Source organism: Carassius gibelio, chromosome B24 (assembly GCF_023724105.1).
Source record: "Carassius gibelio isolate Cgi1373 ecotype wild population from Czech Republic chromosome B24, carGib1.2-hapl.c, whole genome shotgun sequence".
In the NCBI taxonomy this organism is placed as follows: domain Eukaryota; kingdom Metazoa; phylum Chordata; class Actinopteri; order Cypriniformes; family Cyprinidae; genus Carassius; species Carassius gibelio.
Genome location: NC_068419.1, coordinates 3180646 through 3194834, shown reverse-complemented (window position 1 = coordinate 3194834; position 14189 = coordinate 3180646). Strand labels below are relative to the sequence as shown.

Here is a 14189-nt window from a genome sequence, read left to right as displayed (position 1 = left end):
AGATATTTTATATTTGAACCTTTTACTATATGAACTGTTGTATTTAAATGCTTTTAGTGGAATTACTATGTATTTTCCACAAATTTCTTAAAAACACTGAGCAATATATCCAAGGTAATCATTATTTAACCCCCCTTTTTGTAAGAGTCAAGAGTCAAAAAAGCTTTATTAGCATAACTGTTTATTTATTTTTAGAAATATATTTATTTATATGTATAATGTATTTATAATGGGAAAGTAGACCATAAATAGACCATAAATAAGTAGACCATAAATAAATAAAAACAAAGAAAAAGCGAAGGAAATGAACGGTAGAGGGCGCTCCATTTGGGCTCCAACCGGAAGTCTGTAGCGGTGACAGTTTCTTTGGATGTAATGGGGCTAGCCAGAAACTAGCAGCACCGAGCTTTGAATTGAATTTGAAGTTTACCGAAAGTTCAATAGAGAGCGGGTTGAAATGAAACGCGATGTCCGGATTCTGATGTTGGGGGAACGTAAGATATTGCTTCTCTTAAATATCAAGGGAATTAAACGTGAGAGTTTAATGAAAGTTAGCATGATTAGAGAGCGCTAAACCTCACCTTGAACTGCTGTAGAAATGATTTGAAGTAAACGCGCTGATCTCTAGAATTATCGACTCATTTAGTGCTCTATTTATAAGTTTTGTATGTTAAATCAGAACTCACGAACATGTACTTCATTATATATTTAGCATGTTGTTTAAACAGGCCAATGACAGTTCAAAATGTAATTAGACAGTAAATATCGGTTAATTAAACACCTGCTTTATTTAGTAGATATTTGCAGGTGATACATATTCAGATAAATGCATATTAAAACTCATTACACACTTTCATGTGCACTGTATTTAGTAGACGGTAGTATATTTATTTGCCACTTTATTATTTGTTTTGCATGAAGGTTTTGTTAGTAATTTTGCTTAGATTTATTTCATGTAGTTATATATATATAATATTTGTGTGTGTGTTAGTATATGAATGGGGAAATCTGTTCATTGATTGTTCGGCCAGTGATTAATAATGAAGGTGTTGGCATGGTAACTATCAAGGTGTGGAGTTTGTGCCTAGTCAAACATCAAAAGAAGCTGAAGAGTAAACAGATCCTGCAGCACCTGTGACACAATGCACGTATTCACAGAGAAACTCTGATAACAATACTGTGGATGGAAATATATCCTTCAGAAACTGATATGCTGATTTGCTGCTCAAGAAACATTTAATAATATTATCAATGTTGAAAACTATGACGGTCTTTTAGTGCCACGTTGAAGAAAAATTAAAGTCTGAGATTAAAGTTGATATATTAAGAGTATAGTCAAAATAATACAAAAATAAAGTTTTAACGTTTCGAGAATAAAGTCAAAATACTTAGAGAATAAAGTCATATTACATTAAATTATGTGTCTTACAATAATGTGTTTTTAAAGTTCTTTAATGATCAGATCGATGTATTTATGTGAAACAATTCAATAAATTAAACAGTTTTCTTTGTGAAAATCCCAAATATGTGAAAATGTATTCAGGAAAAATGTTTACTTTATTCTCAAAACATTTCGACTTTATTCTCATAATATTTCGGCTTTTTACACGAAATATTTAGACTTTGTTCTTGTATTATTTCGACTTTACTCTCTTAATATTTCAACTTTAATCTCATATTATTTCAACTTTATTCTCGTAGTATTACGACTTTATTCTCAAAACATTTAGACTTTATTCACGTAATATTTCAGTTTTATTCTCAAAATTGTACGACTTTAATCTCGTAATCTTAGAGAAAAAAAATTCAACGTGACACTAAAACGCCGTCGTAGAAAATGTAGCTGTGCCGCTACATATTTTTGTGCAAACCATGATAGATTTATAACAACAATTATGGAAGTTACAGAAGTAGAGTTTTACCCCGATACATCACGTATGAAGGATTGGAAACACTCGAAATCACAGCAGTGGCTGGAGTCATATAAACTCTGGGAACGTTTTTATTGAGATTTCATATTTTCCCATCCTTTGTTTCCCTGTAGCCAAAGTGGGAAAGACCTCTCTCATCATGTCTCTGGTTGGAGAGGAGTTTCCCGAGAAGGTGAGTTTACCCATGAGCCTCTCTGGTGTGTGTTTCTCTGATGCAGTAAGATGACGCTCGTGATGTGTTTGTGTCGTCAGGTTCCTCTCCGAGCAGAAGAGATCACCATACCAGCCGACGTCACGCCTGAGAAAGTGCCCACACATATAGTCGACTATTCAGGTGTGTGTGCGTGCGTCGAATGATATAATATGTTCCCTGTAGTATTTTATTAACACTTATTATCTCTCTACAGAAAGTGAACAGTCTGATGAAGTTTTGCGGGAGGAAATCGTGAAGGTGAGGATCCTCCTGATCTTGTCTGTGTATAACAAACATTAAATCACGTCTTTTTCATGATATTAATAGTTTTTGTCCTAACCAGCTGTAACCACAACTGCATTAATTTGACAAAAATACAATAATAACAGTAAAATATTATTCAAATGTAAAACAAGTGTATTATATATGAATATATTTTGAAATGTAATTTATTGTTGTGACCGAAGCTGTATTTTCAGCATCATTACTCCAGTCTTCAGTGTCACATGATCTTCAGAAATTATTCTAACATGATGATTTGCTGCTCAAGATACATTTCTGATTATTATAAGTGTTGAAAACATTGTTGTGCTGCTTCATATTTTTATGGAAACCGTGATGCCTTGTTTTTTTCAGGATTCTTTGACGAATAGAAAGTTCGAAAGAACTGCATTTATTTGAAATAGAAACGTCTGGCAACATGATAAATGTTGTTACTGTCACTTTTCATCACTTTAATGCGTCGCTTCTGAGGAAAATATTTTGTTTAGTTAAATAATGATTATTTTTATTATTATGTTTTAATGGTTGTGTATGACCGTTTCCACAAGAATATTATTAAACAAAAACATTTATAGTAATTTTCAACATTTATAGTAAAAATAAAGAATTATTTATTGAGCATCGAATCAGTAAAATTTCACTATGTATTTAATATAAACATAAATATTACTATTTTTAATTTATTTTTGATTAAATAAATGTGTGTGTGTGTGATTATTACATGAATTTGAAATGATTGTTTTCTCATTTTTAGGCCAATGTTGTGTGTGTGGTTTATGATGTCACACAAGAGGAAACCATTGACAAGGTTATCAATTGAACATTATCTGTATTATTTAGTCTCTTTATTTATTTTCCCTGAACTGATTTGATCCGGTTTGTTCTCTCAGATCAGGACTAAGTGGATCCCGCTGGTGAACGGTGGTGCTGAGAAAGGAAACAAGTATGTTCTTGATTTCTGTTCTTACGTCAGTGCATCTGCATTTTTTAGGAGTTCCATAAAAAATGTCTCTTTTCGTTGCCGTAGGATTCCCATCATCCTTGTGGGCAACAAGTCCGACCTGCGCTCCGGCAGCTCCATGGAAACTATCCTGCCAATCATGAACCAGTTTTCAGAGATTGAGACCTGTGTAGAGGTTCGAACCGCTCTCCACACAAACTCAAATGACACAATTCACACATATATTTCACATACAGTACAGACCAAAAGTTTGGAAACATTACTATTTTTAATGTTTTTGAAAGAAGTTTCTTCTGCTCATCAAGCCTGCATTTTTTTGATCAAAAATACAGAAATGTTTTCAATATTGTGATATATTATTACAATTTAAAATAATTGTTTTTAAATTTATTATACTTTTAATTATAATTTATTTCTGTGATGCAAAGCTGAATTTTTAGGATCATTATCACATGATCTTTTAGAAATCATTCTAGTATGATGATTCATTATCAAAGTTGAAAACAGTTCTGCTGCTTAATATTTTTTCAGAACGTGATACTTTTTTAGGATATTTTGATGAATAAAAAGTAAAAAAAAATATATATATATATATATTTTTTTTAATAACAGTATACACTACTGGTCAGTAATTTGGGGTCAGTAATTTTTTCTTTATTTTTTTTCAGTAAAATCAATACTGTTATTCAACAAGGATGTGTTAAATTGATAAAAAGTGATAGTAAAGAAAATATATTATTAGAATTTTTTTTTTTATAATAAATGCAGTTCTTTTGAACCTTTTATTGATCAAATATATTAGACAGCAGAACTGTTTCCAACACTCATAATAAATCAGAATATTAGAATGATTTCTAAATGATCATGTGATCGACTGATGTTACATGTGACACTGAAGGCTGGAGGAATGATGCTGAAAATTCAGCTTTGCATCACATTAATAAATAATTTTTTTTAAGTATATTCAAATAGAAAACTATTATTTTAAGTTGTGATAATATTTCACAATATTACAGTTTTTTCTGTATTTTTGATCAAATAAATGCAGGCTTGATGAGCAGAAGAAACAAGATTCCTCGCTATAGGAAATGAAATATAGACGTTTTTCATGACCATTTTTCAGCCGCTCTCTGACCTGACACTGTTTTTGCAGCTGTACCTTTAAGAATTCTATTTCTAAATGAAGAATACAAATGTTATTATATCAAGTTAATTTAGCAAACTGGAGAGGATGGTTTGCTTTGTGAATGTTGCGGTTTGTCCAGATTGAAACTCCAATTGTGTTAATGGTTACTGATGCTGTATTGAATATAAAAAAAAAAAGTAATGTTTTTTTTTTCTTATAACCTAGTCTGCTTTCTACCTAGATGGCATCTTTGGCCAAAAATACTGTTTATGAATGCATAATATAATATATATGATGATGTATTTGTGTGTGCAGTGCTCAGCAAAGAATCTGAAGAATATTTCTGAGCTCTTTTATTACGCCCAGAAGGCCGTTCTGCACCCGACTGCTCCGCTCTACGACCCTGAAGACAAGCAGGTACACACACACACACACACACACACACACACACACACAGAGCTACATGTCTGCCAGGCTTCATCTTATGAGTTTATAGAAGAAGTCTGAATGTCGGTGTGTGTGTTGTGCAGCTGAAGCCGCAGTGTGTTCGAGCTCTGAGTCGGATCTTCAGTATCTCTGATCAGGATAATGATCACATCCTCAGTGACGCTGAACTCAACTGCTTTCAGGTGAGCAAACAAGAGAATCAGTAACTTCAGAACAAAGTTATCCACCAACAAATATAATCAGGCATACCAAGCAGGTTTTTCACTTTAGACAAAAAAATAAATAAATCAAAGAGTATTCGTCCCTTCAGATTGCGGATTAAACCCCATCTGGAAAATATAAAAGTTGATTTTAATGTACTAAGTCAAGCACACTTTTGTTGTTTTCCTTGCTGACATATTAAAAAAACATTCATAATCATGGATCTAATGAGAAACAAATGATTACCACAAACAACTTTGAAGTATTAGAGAAAGTTTTCTATCATAAATCCCAATTTCTGCAGATGTCAGAGACTGAAGATCGTGTTTCAGCTGGCTTTGTGGTGAACCATCAGAAAGATTCCTCATTATAGTTCAGTTTTCACTGCAGGAGCCAATGCTTGGATTTATCCGCAGCGAAATTTCCTATGAAAGACAGACTCAAAATCTTGTCTTCAGACAAATATGAACATCCAGCAATGGTGGAAATCTGAAATAGTTTACAGTCCTATCCAAGATCAAATTAGAAAACTTTAACTTAACTAACTCTCTCCATGAATACAGCCGAGGTCGCTCACATACTGTTAAATCATAAACAAACTACTGAGCCCTTTATTAAGAGCTTTAAATGGGTTTATTAAATCAAAGAATTTAGTTTTGTGCTGTTTTGTTGTCTTTAAGTGATATTTTTGTTTTATTTATGTACTATTTAAATTAGTTTTTATTTTAAGATTTTCAGTTTTCATTTATAGTCATTATTTTCAAATATACAGTAGATTTTTTCTTAGTTAATTTTCTTACATTTGTAATATTTCTAATTAGGTTTGAGTTTTTTTTTTTTTTTGAGTTTTTTTGAATCTAAACTTATTTTGTTGGTTAATTGCAAAGGGAACGTTTGTCATTTTCTGATTTAAAAAAAAAAATCTGAAATTGTACTTTTAAACATTTTTGAACTTTTGAACATGATTTTTTTTTTTTTATGTAAATTTTTTTTTATTTTAGGTAACATTTCTGAATGTAATTTTTTTAATTAAAAAATGTAATAATTTTTTTAAATATAGTTTAGGTTAACATTTTTACTTTTTAAATTCCTTAGTTTTTAACACTTTCAGTAGGTTTGTTATATCTGTTTCTCTCTCTCTCTCTCTATCTATCTATCTCTCTCTCTCTCTCTCTCTCTCTCTCTATATATATATATATATATATATATATATATATATATATATATATATATATATATATATATATATACCATTAAAAAAAATACCCTCATAGTTATCAAATTGATACATTATAGTTACGGTACTTAATGTCATTCATTCTCCAAACCGATTGTCATGTGAAGAGTCGTTAATTGCTTATAATTAAACACTAAGTAAATATATTCAAATAATATGCATAAATATCCTATTGATTTGTATGAAAATGTTTGTGTTTGTAGAAATTATGTTTCGGGAACCCACTGGCTCCTCAGGCTCTAGAGGACGTGAAGACAGTGGTGTGGAAGAACACCAGTGATGGAGTCCAGGACAACGGACTCACTCTCAACGGTAACACACTTTACACATGTATTCATAATTACTGATGCTCACTCACTCACTCTCACACACGTGTTTGTGTGTTTTCCATAGGTTTCTTGTTCTTGAACACTCTCTTTATCCAGAGGGGACGTCATGAAACCACCTGGACCATCCTGCGTAAATTCGGCTACGATGACACGCTCGAGTTGACCGATGACTACCTCTATCCACCGTACGTCTGTGCATGTGAGAGCATGTGAGTGCATGAACAAAATCCAATATTGAAGTGACCAGTATGTGTGTGTTTCAGGTTACGAGTATCGGTGGGTTGCTCGACAGAGCTGAATCATCTGGGTCATCAGTTCCTCCAGAAGCTGTTTGATAAGTACGACGAGGTGAGCTCTCACATCTGATCCTCTAATCAACTTTGCGTGATTAGAGGTCCGTCCGGCTGATGGTTGCGACTCTCCTCCTGCAGGATAAGGATTCAGCGCTCTCCCCCGCTGAGCTGAAGAATCTGTTTAGTGTTTTACCCTACATGCCCTGGGGCCCGGAGGTGTACAGTAACGTCTCCTTATCAGACGACAACTACATCTCACAGCACGGGTTCTTCTGCCAGTGGATGTGAGTCAAAATAGATCATTGTTCTCATTAATGCATCAAAAACAATCAATTTGGTTTCTGATAATGATATTCTGGTAATATACATTGATTCAACTATGATTTGATTAGTTTAATATATTGGATCACTGGAAGTACTGCTGTTGTTGAATTCTTTCAGTGAATCAACGGATTGAATCATGCAGCAACTCATTAGAATGATTCATTAAAATGACTCGATCGAATGAGTCATTTGTTTGTGAATCAGAGACTGGTTGCTCTGTGTGTTTGTGATGGACTCAAAAAAAAAAAGTTAGTCATTTGTTTGCGATTCGGGCTACAGCGGCTTCATAGGAGTCATTTTATTGTGAGTCAGACTACAGTGTTTAATTTATGATTGTATTAAAACCTGTTAATAAGAGTTAGAGTAATGTGAATTGGACCATGCTGGTTGCACTCTGTATGCTTAAAAGAATCAGTTCATAAGAGTCATTTGTTTGTGAATCAGGCTGCATTGATTGCACTATATGTTTATGATTCACTTAAAAGAATCAGTTCATAACAATAATTTACTTGTGAATCAGACAACACTGGTAGCACTGCAGTGTTTGTTTATGATTAACTAGAAAGTACTGCTTCGTACGAGTCATTTTTCATGAATTAGACACTGGTTGTGTCATATGTTTACGATTCACAAAAAAAAAAAACTTCATAATTGTCAATGCAATTGAATCATACTACATAGGGCCACTTGATTATGACAAAAATCATAATCGTCGATTATTCCCTTGAAATTGTAATCGCGATTATTAATTACGATTCTCACAATTTACATTGAATGATGTTTAAACCATTGTTTGATGCAACTGCGTGCTTTATTTTTATATGAAAATAAACAAGCTGAAAACACTCTTAACTGAAAAACCTTTAGTGCTTTTCTGTAGTATTAAGCCTAAAATGTCAAATATACATGGGATTGGTTTCTACAAATTATAAAAAAGTAAAATATGGTTTTATAATGTTATACTAAAACTAAAATTAAAATAATGGGGGAAAACCCTTAAGATGATATGTAGAATGAAAAAACGCATCTTAAGCATGCACAATAACATAAGAGGACTTTGAATGATTAATTGCCACTTTGAAAGATTACAATGGCATCCATAATTGTAATAGCGAGTAAAAATTAGATTAATTGTGCAGTTCTAATACTACACATGTTGTGCTGTATAATTGTGATTCACTAAAAAGGATCAGTACGAGTCGTTTGTTTGTGAATCATGCTGCATGGGTTGTTCTGTATAATTCTGACTCACTTCTTGAGTCATGTTTTTGTCACATGTTGCGCAGTATGTTTACGATTCACTTAAATTAATTGGAATATCATCATTACACTCACCCAGTTTGGTAGTTATGATTTTATATTTGATGTGTTCTTGAATAAACCGCAGGTTATCCGCTTATTTGGATGTCCACCGGTGTTTGGAGCATCTCGGTCACCTCGGGTATCCCATTCTAATGGAGCGAGAGTCCCAGACCTCGGCCATCACCGGTAATGAGATCCTCTCACAGTCCTGCTTTAAACCCCACATGTGTTTGATCAGATGGATTCTGAAGAGTCTTTTTCTCTGTGCATGTTAGTAACAAGAGAAAAGGCATTGGATCTGGAGAAGAAACAAACCCAGCGCACCGTGTTCCTCTGCAAAGTGATCGGTCCACGCGGGACAGGAAAGACCGACTTCCTCCAAGCTTTTCTGCAGCGAAGCACTGAGGTGAGCGAATGATTTGAAAGAAAAACCACTGTTTGTAATTTTACTTTCCAGAATACGACATAAAGCCAAACAGAACAAACTACCTTCAAATCAGATCCAATCAGAAACATGTATAGTATTTCAAATATTTAGATATTTTTATAGATTTATATGAACACTATAAAAAATGCAGTTTAATTAGAGACAATCCGAACATATTTAATGCTTAATATATTTGTATTTCTATATATTTTTATATACCAGTTAGATTTTTATTAACTCTGTAAATAAAATACAATTAAAATATATTAAATAATTAAATATATATAAATTTCTGTCTGACATTTTTATGAATGCAATGAAAAAAGTAAGTCTTTATCATAAACAATCATATTTTTTATTATTATTATTGTACAATGAAACATAAAAAATAAAACGATAGGAGTAATATTGATATGGTTACAAAATAGTGCTTGTGTTTTAATCTAGAAAGAGGTATTCATGCTTTACCTCTGGTATCTAACCACAGTTTATATTCTGTCCACGTCATATTTATGTACTTTGCACTCCCAATAGTCTTGGTTAGATCTACCAAATATGATCTATTTTGTGTATTTTCAGAGAAACGAGCGTGACCCTGGTCCCCCCACAATATACGCCATCAACACAGTCTCAATAGCCAATCAGGACAAGTACCTCATCGTAAGTGCCATCTCAAACTTTACACAAAGCCTAGTTTATCGGCTCTCGGCTGACGTGTGTGTTACTCCTCGCAGCTGGAGGAAGTGGACGTGGAAACAGAGTTTCTAAAAGCAGCAGACGCAGCGTGTGATGTGGCGTGTCTCATGTATGATGTCAGCGACCCGGACTCCTTCAACTACTGCGCTAGTATTTATAAGGTACGAAACCTCCACACATGCACAGGATGCTTTAGTTCTGGAGTAATGTGTGACAAACTCTGACACACGCCTCACTCATTAACCACATTAAGATTGGATCATCCCTCTGATTTAATAAACCATAATGACCTCGCACAACCTGATATCTGTCAGTGAATAATATATGATGCGAGTTATTTATTTCTCCTGAAATTCATGCACTTTTAGTTAGGCTTAAGTTGACTTAACTCATGGAAAACAGTGCAGCTTTTTTTCTGTGATGCAATTTAAATATATAAAAATTATATGACTGTTTTTACTGTATTTAATTTTTTTTACATTGAACAAATGCAGAAATGTCAGTAGTGGACAAGCTAAACTATGACTTTCAGTGAAGTGTATTTGTGTTCTGTTGCTCTGTAGCAGCACTACATGGACAGTGGGATCCCGTGTGTGGTTGTGGGCTCCAAAGCTGATCTTATAGAAGTGAAACAGCATCATGGGATGAGCCCGTCTGAGTTCTGTTATAAACATCGGCTGCCTTCACCTCTCCGATTCTCCACGCTGCTCACACACACTCACACACACATTTACAGCAAGCTCACCTGGGCTGCCATGTACCCGTAAGTACATATATTTTACAGTGTTTACAAAAAATGACTTACTTTTTTCATTGAATATCACATGGCACTAGTCAATATTTCTGTTGAATAAAATGGGTTAGAAACGTTGCCTGTTGACTTCAAAGATTTGCAGATGCCAGACTAAAATTAGCCTGCTTGGCTGGATGTGTGTCACCAAGGTCATCAGCAATACTGAGTGTATTTAAACTCTCTTCCTGTCTGCAGGCACCTGAACGGATCAGACATGAGCAGCACGTCTTTCTGGCTGCGTGTGACTCTGGGAACCACAATAGCTGCCATGCTGGGCTTCGCTCTGTACAGAGCCTTCAGTCGACACAAATGATGCAGACACTCGCGTTCTCTCACAATACATGCAGATAAACACACACTCACTCGTTTCCTGCGCTCTGTCTTGGCCTTACTGAGTCACTGTGGCTTAACAAGGGCATGAAGCTCTACTAGTTACAGTGACGATAACACAATTAAGCAGATGTTTGTTTGTTTCTTCTCAGCTGGACTAATGTATTGCACATGCTTGGCTTTTATTACAAAAAGTTCCCGATCTTACTGTTTGACTGACATCTGACATTTTTTTCATCATGTTTTGAGGGGAACAATATCAAGAAATGATTTCAAAGGTTACGTTTCGGATTGTATAGAATAGCTTGGGAAGTCAGTGTGGATCGTAAATATATTCCATGTGAATTCATATTCTGTTTCTGAAGTGTGTGTTCAAAGGCAACTCAACGTCGAGGTCGGTTTTTGAGTTTTACCTCAAAAACATAGTATAGGAAATGCACTTAAATGTAATTTATCATTCCCCCTCTCAAAATGTTCTGGGTTAAATAGAAATTAAAGGAGTATTTCATTAACTGACAACTGACTCCAACTCAGGCCATCCCAAGATGTTCTGTATATTTGGCAAAAATCTAGCATCGCTCATTAATGGATGCTCTGAAGTGAATGGGTGCCGTCAGAATGAGAGTCCAAATAGTTGATAAAAACGTCATGATAATCCACACCACTCCAGTCCATCAGTTAACATCTTGTGAAACAAAAAGCTGTATGTTCGTAATAAATCTGGGAACCATTATTTCTGGCCGAAATATGAGTCCATAATCTATTATAACGCTTCCTCCAATGAAGAAGTCTATTCTCTGTTGTCCTCTCATCAAAATCCACCCACATATTTCATTAGACCTCTTTTGGACTGTAAACAGTGTTTAAACTATACATATTTCTCTCATGATTCAGACGAGATTTGTTTTTCACAAAAGAAAGCAAAAATATATTAATGATATACAAGCATGCATTAGTTGTGGATTATTGTGATGTTTTTATCAGCTGTTTGGACTCTTATTCTGACGGCACCCATTCACTGCAGAGGACCCATTGGTGAGCAAGTGATGCAATGCTACGTTTCTTCAAATCTGTACTGATAAAGAACTGAGGATAAGTACATTTTCAGCAGATTTTTCATTTGAGTGACCAATTCCCTTCAATTTTAGTTGAATGCTACAGATTTCAGCCGAAAGCATTTAAGTGCATCTTCTAAATTGGCCGAATTAAAGCAAAATAAGCATCGGTCCCCATTCATTTCCATTTCATATTCCACAGATTGACATTTATATGTTTGGACCACGACTGACAAATAAATGTATGTGTTACTTTTTAAAGACAGCCAAGGCAAAACCCATTGATGATTTTGAGAATAGTTCAACTGGACCGAAACTTGCAGAATCTTGCTTTTCTGTTCGCCTATATTGATTGTAGAGATGAATGATTTCTGATTGTTTAAAATTGCAGTAAGGATGGATGGTGTTAAAAAGTGTATTTTAAATAATATTTTAGTAAGATTAATTGCTCTGATGGTATTTAGAGCCCTCCTGTATAGTTACAAAAACCAGATAACCAGTTTGAATACAGTTACTTCAACCATTATAATGGACTGATATGGTCAGGATGGAAAGTTAAGGATGGCCTGGATTACTGTATTTATAATATTGTCCGAACTTGATTTATCTTGAAAACATTGTGAGCATGTTAACTTTTATTTCAGCCTAAAAGCAAACCCTAAAGCCAGTTTCAGGGCTGAGGTCTTTCTTGCTCATTCACGTTGAATTTGCATGTGAAGATACTCCTTCAAAAAGGAAAATTAAACTGTGGCGGTCCTAATTTCCTGGTTTAATTTTCATAATTCCTATGTTTTGTTCAGTATTAATGGCCAGTATTAACTTGCCCTAAAATCCCCCTGGCCCATGTCTCATCACCCTCAGTCTTCCAGTTTCAACATCAAATGAGATGCTTGGATTGAAGCCTGTATGTTCTAATAGAAATATTTTGTAATAAACTAGCTTTTTTTCTGGTGATTTTTGTTTACTGTGCTCTATCAGCATGCTGAAAATGTAGTGCAATTCGCTTGATCACATGATTAAACCTAAGCAGCTGATTATCTGTGGGATCCATCATACAATACACATTGTGTTATTCTGATAGGTTAGGTTATCCCATTATTTAGCCAATTCATATACTTCTGTAAGATAAGTTGAGTTTTAATGCATGAATGTGTCAGGTCCTGGAGGTTTGGAGCAGGCCCTCTTGTGTTGGTGAACCTGTATCTCCTTACGGTTCAGACTGGAAACAGTGTCATGTTTCAGGAGCATTATGCAATATATATAGAGCAGATCAGAGATGCTTGAAGTGAGTTTTGGAAAGTTGACAAATAATGAAGGTACATGTTTTAACATAAAGGATTAAATATGTGTACTGTAATGGGGTCAAAAAGTCAGACTGCTTGTGAAAATGCTTGCATTCTTTTTAGTTTAATACATATTTACAATAATTAGCATAACCAGTTGAATTACGATAATTATTGGAAATTTAGGGATTTGTTTTTAAAATGCCATAATCGAGTTCTCCAGCATAATTTTATTTTATTTTTTATTTATTATTTTTTTTTTACAGAGCATCTAAAGCTACAAATCTGACTTTGTAGAGTAATTTATTCGCATTTGATTGGAGATGGAAGTCTGAAATATTTAATGATAATACAATGTTTGTGTCAAATAATTTCCAGGGTCAGTCTTAAAAAAATCTCAGGTTTTTAATGAAATCTCAGACTATTGTGTGTGCATAAGCATAAGCAAAGTGGTTTTGATGCTAAAATGTTCATATGTTCTTCTTTTTTTTTTTGAGTTCCCTTAGTCATAGTTCACACTGTTATAAGTTAATGTTTTATGAAACTTTTATATTTAAAATACTTTTACTATCAAGGTTATGGCTTATCTTTTTATTCGTTTTTATGGCACTCAGTTTGGCCTCTTTCCAGTGTTTTGACTTTTGGTAGCCTACAATTAATATTAGTTTTAGTTTAAGTGCCTACATTATTAAGAAAGATCATTTCCAAAGTCCTTGTGTATTATCTATATTTAATGAAGCCAAGTTGTAAAGTCTTCATATTTAAACTGAAATTAATGAGTTTTTATTTTATGATTTTTAAGTCTTTTCTGTTTGAAACTGGTTTTACTTCGATTATATTTAGACGTCACACCGCTTGACACGTCATCTCAGCGGAGCATTTGCATTTACCCCGTCATGAGACTAACAGCTGCAGTTCTCCAATCAAACACCGCGGAGCAGCAGAGAGTCAAAACGCCCCTCAAAACCAAAGATGCGCT

General features: G+C 34.1%; 1 protein-coding gene across 1 annotated transcript; it reads left to right on the top strand.

Annotated features, from left to right (window-relative positions):
• Positions 1-322: 322 nt before the first annotated feature.
• Positions 323-12881, top strand: rhot2 (ras homolog family member T2). Its single transcript, XM_052596227.1, has 19 exons — positions 323-494; positions 2045-2103; positions 2184-2265; positions 2339-2382; positions 3161-3214; positions 3297-3349; positions 3434-3542; positions 4809-4910; positions 5024-5122; positions 6582-6690; positions 6772-6892; positions 6971-7055; positions 7139-7284; positions 8712-8812; positions 8902-9032; positions 9633-9713; positions 9788-9910; positions 10313-10512; positions 10738-12881. The coding sequence occupies exons 1-19, from the start codon at positions 458-460 to the stop codon at positions 10853-10855; spliced, it is 1854 nt and encodes a 617-aa protein (XP_052452187.1). The 5' UTR covers positions 323-457; the 3' UTR covers positions 10856-12881.
• Positions 12882-14189: the final 1308 nt, after the last annotated feature.

What these genes read in the sequence shown, in the direction of transcription:
- rhot2 (XM_052596227.1), top strand. Translation starts at nt 458, where the DNA reads ATGAAACGCGATGTCCGGATTCTGATGTTGGGGGAAC. An exon ending in TGCGGGAGGAAATCGTGAAG is followed by an intron (nt 2,383 to 3,160) that starts GTGAGGATCCTC and finishes TCTCATTTTTAG; the next exon opens with GCCAATGTTGTGTGTGTGGT. An exon ending in ACCTGGGCTGCCATGTACCC is followed by an intron (nt 10,513 to 10,737) that starts GTAAGTACATAT and finishes TCCTGTCTGCAG; the next exon opens with GCACCTGAACGGATCAGACA.